Source organism: Equus asinus, chromosome 1 (genome assembly GCF_041296235.1).
Source record: "Equus asinus isolate D_3611 breed Donkey chromosome 1, EquAss-T2T_v2, whole genome shotgun sequence".
Taxonomy (NCBI): Eukaryota; Metazoa; Chordata; class Mammalia; order Perissodactyla; family Equidae; genus Equus; species Equus asinus.
The window spans coordinates 151,903,751-151,919,252 of NC_091790.1; the positions used below are offsets into that span (position 1 = coordinate 151,903,751).

Here is a 15,502-nt window from a genome sequence, read left to right on the forward strand (position 1 = left end):
CTACCATGTGCCAGATATTGCTCCAAGCCCTGGGTATAGAGCAATGAGCAAAACAGAGAGAAATATCTGCCCTCATGGAGTTTACATTCTAATGGTAGAAGGCAGACCATAGACAAAATAAATAGAATGTGTACCATGCTGGAATGTGCTATAAGTCTAGCACCTTCTGTAGAATCAAACAAACTTAGATTGGGAGTAAGGAGTACTGGTGTGAGCATTCCTTGAAGTCTTGAAGGCAGTGAGAGAGTTAGCCTTGTGAATAATTGGAGGAGGGATCAAGAAGAGATTAGATAGCAAGAGATGTAAAATAGGTAGGAGGATAGAAGGACTGGGGGTGGCAGATTGTTGGTGTCTGGATCCTAGAAGGAGTGGGTTAGATTGAAAGACAGGAGGTGGTGGTCAGAGAGGGTGACATGTTAAATTGAGATTGTAGATGTGTTGCAGTTACTGGTAATTACAAGGTCTAAAGCTATGACCATGGAAGAAAGTAGCTAAATCAGAGTGGAGGACAAAATAATTGGAGGAAAAGAGAACAAGAACTGAGGCATCTGGGTATTGCAAAGATGATCTGCATATATACTGAAATTGCCAAGAACTGAAATAGTAGTGTTGAAGAGCATGATAATGATCAAGGAGTCAAAATTCTCTAGAAATGAGACGGCATCACCTTTCTCATGGTCAGTAAATGCTTGCAGCAATTCCGAGTAGTGGGTGATGTAATCTGAGTTAAGAGTGTCAAAGCTGGGTGAGCGTTAGGGATGAGGGAAGGAGAATGCCCTGGAAATGGCAATGAGAACTAAGGAAGACACTTATCTGCTTCCAGGCTCAGTGCCATGAGGGTTTTGGGAGAAATATCAGTCATCACTCATGAGGTCAGTAAGGGAAGCCATGTCCTCAGGGGAGAGCCAGGTTATGTTAGAGCAAGAAGGGATGGGAACATTCAGAGAAGAGACTGAGATACAGGGAATTCTTCCGGAAATGGACTATGAATTTTGGAGAGCACAAGAAGAGGGTTTCTGGAGTTCTAAAGGAGTGCAGATGGGGAGAGGAGAGATTGTGTAGAGCCTTATAGGGATTAGAGCATGTGGGGGAAATGAGGGACATCTGCAAATCTTAGACTCCTTAAAGGGACTGATGTAAACAGGGAGAAGTGAGATTAGTCTTCGTGAACTCAAGGTAGACAGCAATGATGAGATTGAGTGGTGACAGGGAGGGGAGGTTCTGGGGCTTGCTCTTGATACCTATGGAAGGATGGGAAGAGGTCTGAGGAAGCCTGACTTTGTTCTTCTGTGAGGGGCTCAGTCTATCCTATTTCCTGTCGAGTGAGAGATGGATTTTTCTGGATGCCTTGAGCTACCAATGACCCCAGATGATGGAGCTCATTGCCTAAGGGAGTGTACAATACCTGAGGATTATACCTGAAGGTGGTACAAACCAACAATGCTTTGGAAGTGAAAAGGTTTAGCAAAGACTTTCAAACTGTCTAACATCATCTCCTCCCTGGTAATTACAAGGGAGGAGATGATTTGCTTCTTGCTAATTATATTTACATATGTGAAATATGTAAATTATACACACACTTGCATACCACATAACTAAATAAACAAAACACAAATAACTAAATATCATACATACAAATAACTATTATTCAATCAGAATGTAAGGATCACAATGCAAATTCTTATGAGGATTAGAAAGTGGAGAGATCAGCTATACCTGAAGGGAACAGGAAGGAATTGATGGCAGAGATGTGTGAGATAAGTGTCTAAACTGGATGCTGAAGGACTAGAAGGATTGTAATGGAGGGAAATGCCCAGGATGACTCTGCAGGCAGAGAGAGGAGGCATACATATTGTCCATAACACAGGGCATCAGAGGAGAGGTGAAAGAGGGAGCAGTAGAGTTAGATCTAGGCAGATTTGTTAGAACTTTACTACTCAGCTGGCAGGAAGTCATTGAAGGCTTTTAATTTGATTCTTTAGTAGGGTAGTAATGTGATACATTAAGGATGCTGTATCAGGAAGCAAATCTGGCAATAATTTATACAATGAATTTTAGTGGTAGATGCCCGAGTTAAAAGACTGTGAGAAAGTTGTTACAGTAAAGCAAATGATAAATAGTGAGGGTCTAAACTAGGGTGAAGTCCACTAACAGAGAGATGAATGCTAAAGAGACTGAGGTAAAAGCAAGAAGTCTTAGTGACTTACAGGTTGTTATGGTCGAGGAAGGAGTCAAGATTGACCACAAAGATTTAAAGCAGAATAACTAGGAGAATAAAGTAACTAACAGAAAATAGGTCAGTTAAGTCAGGAAGAGCTACTGGTGGATGGGAAGATGATTTTTATTTGAGACTTGCAGATTTTGAAGTTCCAGCAGGAATCTAACTAGGATATCTAGCAGATTGTTGACAATTCAAGAGAGAAACTTGGGTGACAGTTTGAAACTGCAGATACTAATTTGGTGGTCTTGTGCAAGGAGGTGAGACTTACAGTCTTGTTAGTTCATGAAGCTATCAAGGTATAGAGTTTAGAGAGGTGTAAAAATATCCAAAGATATAAAAAATTAATTAATTGTGAGAATGGAAGAAGTGATAGAAAGCATACTCACTGTTAAAAGACAGAGGATATTTAAACATTGCTAAATGCTAGTTACTAAATATAATTAGGAAATTATTGTTTGACTTGGAGTGAGCAATTCACTAGACAGATAGAGGAAATGATCTTAGCAAGGAGGAAAATTCTCCTTCCTCCAAAAAGAGAACAAAGACAGTAATTTAGATATTTTAGGCAATATAAAGGTAAGTTAGGGTCATATCTTAAATATGACTACTTAGGAGAAGTGTTTGGGGATTTGAGGAGAGAGAATCAGAATAGCGTATGTGAGAAATGATGATGGAAAGTCAACAAGAGGTGAATAAAAGCAAGGCCTAGGGGCTAGGTGAGGTGAGATAGGAATTTGGAAGAGACCCAATCCTTAGTAGGCCGGTGACAGTGCCCCCATAAAAGGAGCTTCAGATGCTAAGATTTAAACTGTTGCTTCAGATGCATCACTCTATTTGTGTCTGACCTACTTCTGTTTATTTTCAACTTCATGTTTAGAATTCTTGGCTCAGGAGCCTGCCCTCTGTCCCATCCTCTGGCTCCTGAATTTGTCACTCATCCTGCTTCTGTTTGGTCTTTGGGTCAAAGAACTCTTTCATGGTTCCATGATCCAGTGGCTCCTGTAGCTCATGAGAATTCCCTGCCACAGTCCCTGGCCCCAAGGATTCCAAACAACTCTTCCTAATGTGGATGTAGTGAGATGTGGAGGTGATTATATGGAATCAGGTGAGGCTGAATACCATGAGCAAGGTGATGAATACATTGTATAATTTAGAAAAGCATCTGCTGATAGTAACAAAGATGAGGAGCTGTAAATTTTGAAAGAATAGAGGTTGATACTATTGGAAATGGGGAATGAGGGATAACCCTATAAGTAGCCAATGAGAGTGAGGAGAAGATTAAAGCATTGGTTGAATATTTACCCAAACAATGATGAACTCTGATAAAGCTGAGTTTTGAAGGAGAAGTAATAGTTGGATGACTTCGGGAAATATGGAGAACATGGAGCAAGAATTTCATAGGACAATATGGACTATAGATTAACTCATGATATAGTATCAATATTAAATGCCCTGAATTCATCAACTCCATGGTGGTTTTGTAAGAGAATATCCTTGTTCTTAGGAGGTACACACTGAAGACTATGAGGTAAAGTATTGATAATTGAGATATATATCTAAAGAAGTACCTTGTCAAATTACAGCCAATGAAATTAAACTGGGCAATTATTAATTGTAATAGTTTAAGGCAATTGAAGTATTATAGAGTATTAAATTCATTTCCCATAAGATAAGTGAAAATCTTGATTATAATCAGAATTTCCTTTGCCTGAGCCCAAAAGTAAAATTAATTTTATAAGACACTAAAGTATTTAGGATCATCTTTGACATTGAAGATAGAAGAGGTTTTACTGGAGAGAATAGAATATAAAATATATTAATAAAATTAATAAATTAATATATTAATAAAATATTATTAATGTGTACTTCAAACTATGTTAGTATTATTAGTGACAATAATAGTACTAATTACTAAGATTTTTAATCTTACATTTGGTATTACTACCTACTTTTTTCAATTTTTCTTACTGCTGAGGGCTTTCAAGAAATTCCAAGTAGAATATAAATAATAATTTTTAAATTTGAAGAAAGTTTTACCATCCCATAACTGAGTCAATCCGAAGGAGCATTAAAATAATTTACCTTTTGATCTGAATAGAAATTATGTAAATCAGGTAAATACAGTGTAGGGATAAATGACTTTAGTTAAACACAAAATGATCTGTAAGTCAAAAGATTTATATAATGTGTCATTGGCTTACTTTTTAAAAACCATATAAAGTACTTTAATATTTTTGTATATACTATCAGGAAAGGTATATATTTCCTCACTGTACACTAATTGTCCTTTAGCTAACAAATACTACTCTAAGTTAATGTACAACGCTAGTTTTAAATTTATTGATATAATTTACATCAATAAACTACATCTATTTAAAGTGACAATCGATTTTGACAGATGTGTAGACCTGTGAAACTACCTCTACAATCAACATACAGAAAACTTCCATCCCCAAAAAAGTTTCCTTGTGCCTCTTTGCTGACAATGTTAAAATATAAAATGGTGAATGATTCTGCATTACTGGGCAGCCGTTGGGCAACTAACAAATATACCTAACAGACAGGGTTTTGAGTGGCCATTTAAAATAAATCTTTCATATTATAAATTGTATCTTAAAATATTCCCATAATTTAACAGAATTGTACATGCTATAAAGCAAATGTTCTCTACCAATCCTGTCATTTTAACTCATACTCTACTTTTTAAAGTGTTTTTACAGCTCAGTGGATACATATAGCACATAAAGAGGAGCATTTTCCCTACCTCATCATCAAGGAAGCAAAACCTCAGCAAAGTTAATTTATGAAGCCAAAGTCAGAGAATAGGCAGAGTTAGGACAAGAACAAGTTGCCTGCTTCCCTGTTCCAGATTTGGCTTCCAGGGCAGAACTGGAAATTCACAAATGGAAACAGCAACTGCAAACATCATTTCAAGTGCTTCTGCCTCATTAGCATGCAGCCCAGAGCTGTCCCCTGGCAAGAGGTTGGGGAAACACAGTCGTAAAAGGAGAAGCTTTCCCCCATGCTGAAAAAGTGCCAACCAATCTGATTCAGGCACTGGGTGAGATGTTCAGGCTTGGCCTTTGGTGTTAAAACTCAAAGTTTCCTTGTGCATGGAAATAAAATGAATTTTGAAAAGGGCACTGAAGTGTTTAGGGAGATCTTTGGCACTGAGGATAGAAAATAATCCTACTGGGGAGAATCTAACACCCTCATCTCTCTAGTGGGATTGATGATAGGAAAAGTATGACGTACTACTTGTATGAAAGAATTATCTTGAGCTAATAATGGGAATTATTATTGAGTCATCACTTAAGGACTAATAATACCACAATTAGCAAGGGTCTTAAATCCAAACTTTGGGATAATTGTCTTTCTTTATGTTATTCTCTATTCCATATAGACAGTGTTTAAGAGGAAAGGCTCTATAGTCAGAAGTGGGTTCAGACTTGATCTCTGTACTCACTAGCTGTGTGACTTTGGGATGAGACTTTGCTTAAGCTTTAGTTCCCCATCTGTAAATGGGCATAGTAATGCTTTCCTCATTGGAGTTTTCTAAAGTTTCAATGATAATACATATGAAGTGCTTGGTAAAGGACATAAAATAGAGTAACCACTTAATAAATATTTGCTATTTATTTTCCCTAATTTTATCCTATTGTATATATAGATTTGATTTTTCAAGTGTCAGAGTCAAATATAAATACTTTTTTGGTCTTTGAAATGTAATTACAGGAAAACCAAATGCTAAATAAACTAAAATTCACTTTGGATTTTAATTCATTTTTTTACTTAGAACAAAATTCTTTACAATATAGGGTGTTTCTTTGCTGCTCTAATCAAGTGCACACCTGCAATGTCATTTTGGGCTTAAAAAATATAATGTAGAAAACATGTTCCTACTATCCTGGGGCATTTCTTTTACCTTCTTAACTATGCCATTTGAGGTTTTGACATGAATAGCAGTGTGATTTTTTTTTAAGTGGGAGAAAGGAAATTCATACCTGCCAAGAGTTGGAGAGGAAAATAGGAAGAGCCCCTGGAACCTCTAATGTGTTCGATTAAAAACATTATTTAGAGGAATGGAGTGGGAAACCGGTGAATATTTTGGCTTTTATAAAAAGGGAGTGTGCCTCATAAACAGGACAGTTGGAATGTATGGAAAAGTTCCAGTTAAAACAAGATACAAAGCACATGACTAATATTGCTTTTCCAAGTCAGACAAATGCAGCTTTAACCAAAATTTGCCTCAGAGGGGCCTCTAGAGCCCTCTCTGAATCTTGAGATTTTGATCCTTTTTGAAGTTCCGAGTCTGAAGTAGGAAAGCTATACTGAGAGCTGTTGTGATTTGACCCCCATTTTTCTTCCTGAGTTTCTCTCACTTTCTCACCAATTCCTACCAGGTAATTGAGTGTCAGAAGACAAACTGATGTACTTAGGTAAAGGAACAACTGCAGAACTGAATTTGATCGTCCTCAGAAACTCTGCTGGTATGTTGAATACCTGCTTGGCCCACCAAGAGAAACTTTATTGTCTAGGACATAATATGAACCTCAGTCATTTTTAAATGCAAATGACAAATACTCTTTCATCTCCTTGCCACATCCAAGAATATATCTCAAAATGTAGGTAGCTTATAATCTAAAAACAATCAAACAAATTTCAACCAGATTTCTGCGTTGTACCCATCCTTCAAAACCTGTCAGGCCCTCCTTAATGTAAAGAGATTCCTTCATCACCTACTTACGGCATTCTTTCTCCTTTCATATTTCCTGTCACTTCAGCATGGAGTGCCATTTATTTTTTTTATTTCTTGTTTTACACCACCAAACTACTGCACATTTAGGGTGATCTTAGACCTCAGCTTACCTGAGGCCTTCTAGTTTACACCTGTAACATGAGTGTAATTAACAGTGCCCCCTTTCAAGTTAAAAAGTTTTCTGATGTACAGCATAAATTATATGATATTTCAATGTATGCTGCAATCAGAATTTTTCAAAGTAAAGTTGATTAAAATGTGTGTAAACGAATCACAATGAAAGGTTGTAATGTGACCCCACCAGACCTGCCTTCTTGTGATGGCCCGTTTCAACACAAACAAGTGTCATCAGTGACTTCGCAATGGTTCTTCCTGTAAATTCCTTCATGAACTAGAGTTTTGATTAATGCCATCACAGCACACTTTAAGTTCTGACTCATGTCGAGATTGCCCTGAACAGGGCAGGGCAGACTAATGGAATGTGTAGCATTGCCTTAACATTTCTTAACCTGCCCAGTGTTGAAAGTGCCTCTTCCCCCCATTTTGTTCTCCAAAAATCTTTATGCTAGCATAAAACCCTTTTGAACTCACATGGAGTTTTTGCTATATAACAAGGGACTTTGAAATTTGTCCTGAAACATGAAGATTATGTGTAATAAAAGCCTAATAAACCTGGCTAATGAGAAGAAGATACATTACTGCTATTTCCTAACATTGGCATTATAAGGAAGTTCTGCTCAGTAAGAAATTACGCAACCTTATAGGGGCAAAGAACATTTGCTGAATTGAAATTTGCTTTAGATCTGAGCTATAAGAAAAAAATAAATGAATTTGGTGGTTTTGCATGTGAAAATGGTAGCCTTAAAAAGTGCAATTTCAATTCAGCATCCTTCCATCATATATTCAGAGTTCTTCAGAAAGAAAACAGTCTTGAGTTTTTAGTTCTTTCCAGCAACTATACAATATCAGAAGACCAAATGTAAAGCAAATAAATTTGTCACTATAGGTATGCTTTTTTCACATTTGGAAACATCAAGATGAGTTCATCCAGATGTGTATCATTAAGTAAACATAATTATATTGCTTTTTGCAAAAATAGGTTTTGGAAATGAAGTATTTTTTTTATTGACATAACATTGGTATATAACATTATATAAATTTCAGGTATACTATGAATATTATTTTAAAATTTAAATAATCAAGAGCTATAAAAACCTAAGAAATTAAACTGACAAATCAACTGCAACTTAGAATATCATTTATTCACCCCACATTTATTAAGCGTGTACCAGGTGCTGGGCTCAAATACTGGGGAAAGAAAGAAAATATGTGTAAGTACTTGGCCTCCACAAACTGACAGTCTAGTAGTCCTACTTTTCCAAGGAAAAACAAAACATGAAAAAAAAAAATCTCTTCAGAGTAGATGGTCTACCATAATGTCATGCTTAACATTTCTAAAAAGGCATTTATATTAATCCTGCTCAAGTCTTTCTCTTATTAATTTATCTTTAAAAACTCAGGTGAGTTTTTCTTTTACATCAGAAACAGTTCTGAGAGACAACCCAGAATGGAGGCCACAACTCCCTGGTTCTGTGAGTGGCCTGGGCTCCCTTTGCCTTTGCTGTTCTTCCATGAGAAAGGTTCCCTCAGGTCTGAAGATGGCTACTGCTGGTCTAGACATGCCTTCATAGGGCTGGTGCACCATCCCCAACCACTCTGAACTCTGGCTGTTAGTGGCTTACAGCTGTCACCTTAGAAGAATTGGCCTCCACCAAAGTGAGCCACGTGGCTCTGAGGCATCTGGAGGTTAACCCACCCTAACCCCCAAAACCCCTCCAGGCTGCCCTCAGCCAATGACCTACTAATGGGAGGATATAAAAGCCAGACCTCCCTTCCCTCAAGGTGTGACAACTTTGTATCATTTGTGCCCCGAGTTCTGGGTGAGATCAGGCTGAGACCAGACTTCTACTGCATCCACATCTTTGCTTAGTGCCTTGCCCTGTCCTGACCTTCTTACTTCACTTCCTTTCTTAATAAATCACTTGCCAAGAATCTCTACCTCAGATTCTTCCTCTGGGGAGCTAAGACAATTATCTCTTCTTATGATGTCCTCATTCCCTCACCCTATCTCCTGAGCCACTATATAAGACTTGAACGTGATCATACCTTTTCCTCCAAATATACCTTTAGACTATCAAACCTGACCACTGGAACAGCTAACAGAGAAGACAAGAAAGAAAGGAATCCAAGCTGCTTTTCACTAAAAATAAATATGGGTCTATGTTTTTTCAAGAGCAAGTAGAGGCAAAATTATTTATACAAAATGGTTTTCCCCATAAAGATATTAATTTTCATTTTTATGGGCTGAATGCTTATTTGCTACATGGTTGAAACAAACAATATGGTAAAGGCAGAGGAGAGGAATACTCTAGACTGGGGTTGCTGCTAGAAAGTGGTATTTTCTGAATGTATAATTTAGTAGCAAACTACAAATATTAAAGTGAATTTTTCAACTAATTCTATATGAGCACAGTTGAAACCTGCACTTGTTGCATAAAAAATGTTTTAGTAAGCTCAAGTTCTGCCATAGATGTATTAATTCTTTTAATTATATCTACTTCTTTGTCTATTACAACAATAAAGTTATGTTTCATATATTCTGAATACTAAGTAAAAGAGCAAATGAAAAATGATAATAAAAAATGCAGTTTTATATTATGTTCATATGAATTCCAAGGAAAAAATAGGAAAAAAATAGAAATACAAGTAGTTGTACTATTTCCTTGCTCCCTCCAATTTTGAGATACTGCCTCAAGCATTAACTTTCTTATGATACATCTCTAGCTCTTCAGAGAGTCCCTATTCAGCTCTACCTTTTCAAAAGAGCTTCCCAAGCTTCCACCTTTTCTCCCATGCCCCTTTATTTAATCCCTATTAAAATTTAACTGACTTTGGTTTTGTTTCCTGTGCCTGATTTTCAAAGAAATAGCCCTAATCACCTCTTCCCTCCCTATATTTTTGTAGGGACCTTAAGGAAGCAGTTTCTCAATCAGAACTTGGAATAACTGGGTAATGGCAAGTGATTAGAATGCTAATCTATTTCTTTGATTTGATTTTTATATCAAATGACAGCATATATTAAATTTCTGTTTAAAAGAGAGCTTTCAATAATCAGGTAATATATTTGAAGATATCTATAATATTTTACATGACCATGATATATGAAGTTATACTCCAAACTTTATTCTATGTGCTCAATTTGCCTGGTTTTGACTGTTATCAAAGGAGAATATGCACTCATTATAAGTGTTTACTTTGTTTTTTTTAAAAAGGAAGTAGCTTTATGTGATTATCTAAGTTTAATTTAATTTGTATAGTAAATGCAATTAGGAAAAGGATACTGCCTGGAAAAAAAATGCGTTTCTGCATTTTTCACAAATCATTCTGTCTAGGAGTAACAGGAGAATCTAGAATGATTGATCCTGAATATCAAGGACTAAAATCTTTATCAGTTTTAGTTGTTCCTTCTTCAGATAACCATGGACATCCTTTAAATTTGGTTCAAATTTTGTGGTTTAGACTTTAGGGCAGAAAAAGATTAGAAATGTTTCCTAAAACTCTCACTTGATATGAAGAAAGATCCCAATCTAAACATTGAACCTTCTATTGTCTTCTCTAGCTGTTGTTGTTTTTTTCTTTTGTCCATTTTCTTCCTCCTTTCACCTCTATAGACTAAACATTCTCAAAATAATATGAATAAATGCATCATCTACAACAAAGAAATACCTAAGTGAGTGTCACAAATATGTAGTTTCCTGATTTTTGTGTTCCCTATCCTGTTGACGATGGATATTTATTATACTTAATGACAGAATTATAGAGGTCATTTCACATGCGTCATAAACATTTAATTCTGGGAAATAATTGAAAAATTATTCAGATTAAGTCAATGTTCACTATGCAAAATGCAAACAAAATGAAGGTGTTCTAAGAGATTTTCAGAAATCCAATATAGTCATGCCAAAATTGCATTTGTAATAGATTGGACTGAAGTGTATATAATTGGCTTTTAAGAATCATTTTTAAATAATTAAAATAAGTGCAGTAACTTTTAACTTAATAATTACTTCTATATATTAGCTATATTTTTTAAACTTTGTCTTTATGACCCAGGGACTTTCATTTTAAAGACAACCAATTACATTTACAATAAATTAAAAGACACATAATGCTTTCCCCTTTTTTTGAAGCTAGAACTAAATATACACACATATGTATGTATACATATATACATCTATGTATATATACACATATAACATTATAATGTTAATTATAATAAGATTACAATAGTCCCTTTACTGAGTGCCTACTATAACCTAAGCACTATGCTTGGCATGCTTATACTTGCTCATTTCATCCCGTATCAATATTTTGATACAGGTATAGTTAGCCCTGTGTTACAGCAGAGGAAATGGAGCTTCAGAGAACTTAGGTAACTAGCCTAAGGGTACATAGCTGCTAAGTAGCAGCACTATGGAAATTTTTAACTTTGTTCCCAGTAACAACTTAGCAATGCTACCTCATCTCACCTGTTACCTCCAGTTATAACATGATGAGAAAAAGTAAGACTCATTATCATCCTGCTTCCATTGGCCTAAGAATTTCCATTAGGATCCATGAAAAATTATCCTTAATAAAAACACAGTGCTAGAACATAAATACAAGGTGCTTCATGCACATCACTGGACAAAGAGCTGGACAAGAGCTACCACTGCCCTAGAGTGGGAACAAGAACCACTCAGACACACCCTCCAATGACGTGTCAGCATTGAGGGCTGCTAGGGAACCACTGCTGGAAAGCAGCCTTCCTGCGATGTTGTGTCAGGGATGGGAATGAACTGAGTAGACCTGGAGGCTGATGACAAACTACCAGTGTCTATAAACAACAGTCACCTATTGACGTGTGCACAGTAAAGAATATTTCTGTTCGCACAGAAGGCTATGTGTGTGGGTATGTGTGTGTGTGTAAGAGAGAGAGAGACACACACACACACACACAGATTCCTAATGTGTAGTGACTAATAGCCCCCACGGTAGCATGTCCCTTCAGTGTAAAGAACTGCTATAATATTACTGGTGTAATATTTTTATGTTAGCTATTTACTTGGTTGCATATTTTAAAATTTAAAAGAAAATCCTCAAAATTCTGCTTACCAAGTATATGTGGCTTGTCTCCTCTAAAGTCTAACCTTGACACTCTCCAGCAGTGTTTGACACCATTCCCATGGAGTTCAATTTATGGCCTTCCTCAGTTCTGCAGAACCACAAGACCCACCTCCTCCATATCCATTTATGGGATCGTTTTTCCTGTAGTTTTAGACTCTGGGAAATGTCAGTCCTGGAACCTGGGAAGTATTGACAGAACCAAAGTCTCTATCCCTCTCGGTCATCATCCTTAGATATCTGAAGTTTGAGAATAGAGGTTGGCACGATAACATTTTAAAGAAAACAATCAAAAAGCAGAATATAAAGAAAATGGATTTTTTGCTTGTAAATTCACTATTTACCACATGTACTATGGAAGTAGGAGCCTGATTTGAACTTGAATCTGGGTTAACTTAGGACAGAGTCAGACAACCATTAGAAACAAAGACCAGAGTCATAGAATCTGCAGCTCCCCTTCCAGGAAACTACAGTCTTAACTGCCAGAGCAAAACTCTTACCTATTCAGTGAAAGGCTTGGTCAAGTCTGATCTGAAATAGACTTAATTCCATGTTCCAGTTGGGTCAGGTTTAAGAGTTGGTAAAGGTCAAGTTAGGTCTGCAAATGTGCTTGATTTCTTGACCTAAATTGCTTTTCTTTCTGGAACAAAACTAAAAAGGTTACTCCCTCTTCTGAATACTTTAGGAATAAGCAGATTTTACAGTTTTTCAGGCTAAGCCAAATGAAAGGATTTTAGGCTATGGAGTCTTCATAGTTAGGTGGCTACACTGGTAGTTAAAGGAGCCCAAAATATTGTTATTTTTAGTCCTTGGAATTCTAGGCCAGTGAAGAAAATTCTATCCCAGTGCATCTAGATCAATGGAGAAGTCTTGAATAATGTATTTGAAAAGCTGATATAAAGCCAAGGACAAAGGGTGCAAGGGGACATGGAGAAAAGAAAACAGAACAGCAGAGGTGTTAGGGAAGGATGCTTTCAGCTTAATTCATGGGTGTCTGGGGAAATACAAGGAAGAGTGCTCACTACCACCCAGTCAGCACCTCTCTTCTATGTTTATGCCCCTGTAGTTCCCTTCTCTCTGTTCCCACTGTCTGTGTCATGCCACCTCCGGGTCAGAACTGCTTACCATGTATTCTAGAATGTTGGAGGAAGTTGACAGAGAAGAAAAAAAGAAACCAATTGGATGGGGACAGCTAGAGGTTTTGTGGTCTCCATCCCCTTTCAAACGGCCATGTCCATGTGTTACTGTGTACACACAGTCTTCTTTCATGCCTATGACATTTTTTTAAGGAGATAAAACATAGATTAGAAGAAACAAAACGAGATGGCAAAGAGACATACTAGATATCACTGCCTCTGGGGAGCCATCCTTAAATATGCTCTCTTCCCTCACCTCTGCCCTTCCCTCTAAAGCCGAGCGAGAAGCCCCTCACTATGTTCCCGTGGTGCCTTGGTGATCTCTGTCTTGTTCAGCTTATCACACTGTATTTTGTTATTTGCTTATATAGTTCTCTCCTTACCTGGACTGTGAGCTACTTACAGCCAGGATGTTATTTATTGTGTGCCTGTGAGTAAGCTGGTTAGAATGCTGTGATTTCCAGCGTTCCTGGGACATTTCATAGTAAAGGATGGAATGTAGGAAGCATGTAATTGTTCCACTAAAAATTCATGATGAAATTATTTCTGACTCATTCTTTATTATATTTTATGCATTTAGGTCTATAATGACAAGCTTCCTTTTAATGATATAAGTAGTTAATGGCTGGAGGGATAAAGGTAAATAGTTTCCTGGCACAACTATGTTATTAAAATATCACAGCCAAGTGGGGGTATATATGGAAGAGTAGATTGGTCATGATCTTAAAGTGATCCAGTCAGAGGAATTAAATTGGGTTAACTAAAACAACTCATTCATTTTAACAACTTTATTTCTAAAATACTAAATCATGCCATTATATCTGGCTTTGATATCCTTCAAGCCAAAAATAATCAATATTAACACAATCCGAATTCCAAAGCTAATTACTCTGTCCATCAAGATTATTTCTCAGAAAGTTCATTCACTATGATTCAACATGGATTTACATGTTGAGATTGAGGTCTGCATATGATTATTTTTACAGGAAAAATTCTAGATCCAAAAATGTCTCATTGATTCAGATAATATGAAATACAGTGAAACTGTAGCACACTAAAAAATTTGGAGGATCCTCTACTATTGCAGCAGAATTCAAGCCAAACCCCAAAACCTAACTAAAATCACATTTTTATCACTCTTCTTTTCCCCAACCTTATAAAACCAAATAATAACTATCCAGGAAGTGCAGTATCTATTAATTGCAGTGAGTGGACTTAATTTCCCAAAGAAATATATACATATTTTGATGTCATGTACTAAAACTATTGTCAGCTTATTTCAGTTTTAAAGATACATTTTCATCAAGAATTGTATGTATTTCCCAATATGAGGGTGAACCATAACACCTCATTTTATCTTCCATTACAGAAGACAATAGATGTGCATCTTCAAATGCAGCCTCCTGCACCAAGTGCCTTGCGCTGGGTCCGGAATGTGGATGGTGTGCACAAGAGGTGTGTCTTTTTTTCTTTCTTTTTTTGCTCTTTTCTCGTTTCCTAACAGTTGACCTTCTCTCTAGAATGATTTCATTGCCTTAATATTCTATGCCTTGAAGGTACATCAGGAAAAAGAAAGATATTGCTGAGCATCAGGAAAATTTTATTTGGTTTTATGCTTGGAAACAGCATATGTGGCTGAATATAAAATAAAATATAACCTTTTTATTAGGAAAATTATGGTAATTTTGCAATGAAGTGCAAACCATTTTATGTTTTCCATCTGTTCTATAGAGAGAATTGGCAAACACAGATAGTAATTTTTGATAGGTCAGTAGGCTTCGCGTGAAATTCTTGCTGCAGCTTGGGGCATTAGGTTATATCCAAGTTGGATCATTGTCTTATACTTGCTTATTAATGAAAAGCAAGCTAATTTACTGGTCCATTTCATCTGTTTTTATTTGAAATACTTGCAGATAAGTGATTTACTCCATTTCATAACATTGTACATCAATTTGTTAGATACTTAAGGAAAATGGGATGGTTTTCTTTTGACATGTAACTCTCTTCATGCAATATTGTGTACATTTAAATTCTGTGGGATGAAGAATAGTTCAGAAAATGTTTTTTGTTCAAAATCGGTGTTTTTATATTCTAAGAGAAACATATCCCAATAACAAATTTTTAGTAAAGCAAGTATAATGCATTCCTTCTTTCTTGTCTCTA

General features: G+C 36.4%; 1 protein-coding gene across 1 annotated transcript in view; it reads left to right on the plus strand.

Moving 5' to 3' along the window:
- Positions 1-15,502, plus strand: part of ITGB8 (integrin subunit beta 8) — a 78,927-nt gene that overhangs the window by 16,435 nt on the left and 46,990 nt on the right. Inside the window, exon 2 of the mRNA XM_014830574.3 lies at positions 14,709-14,794. Coding sequence (XP_014686060.1) covers positions 14,709-14,794 — 86 coding nt within the window. The remainder of the gene's footprint in view (positions 1-14,708; positions 14,795-15,502) is intronic.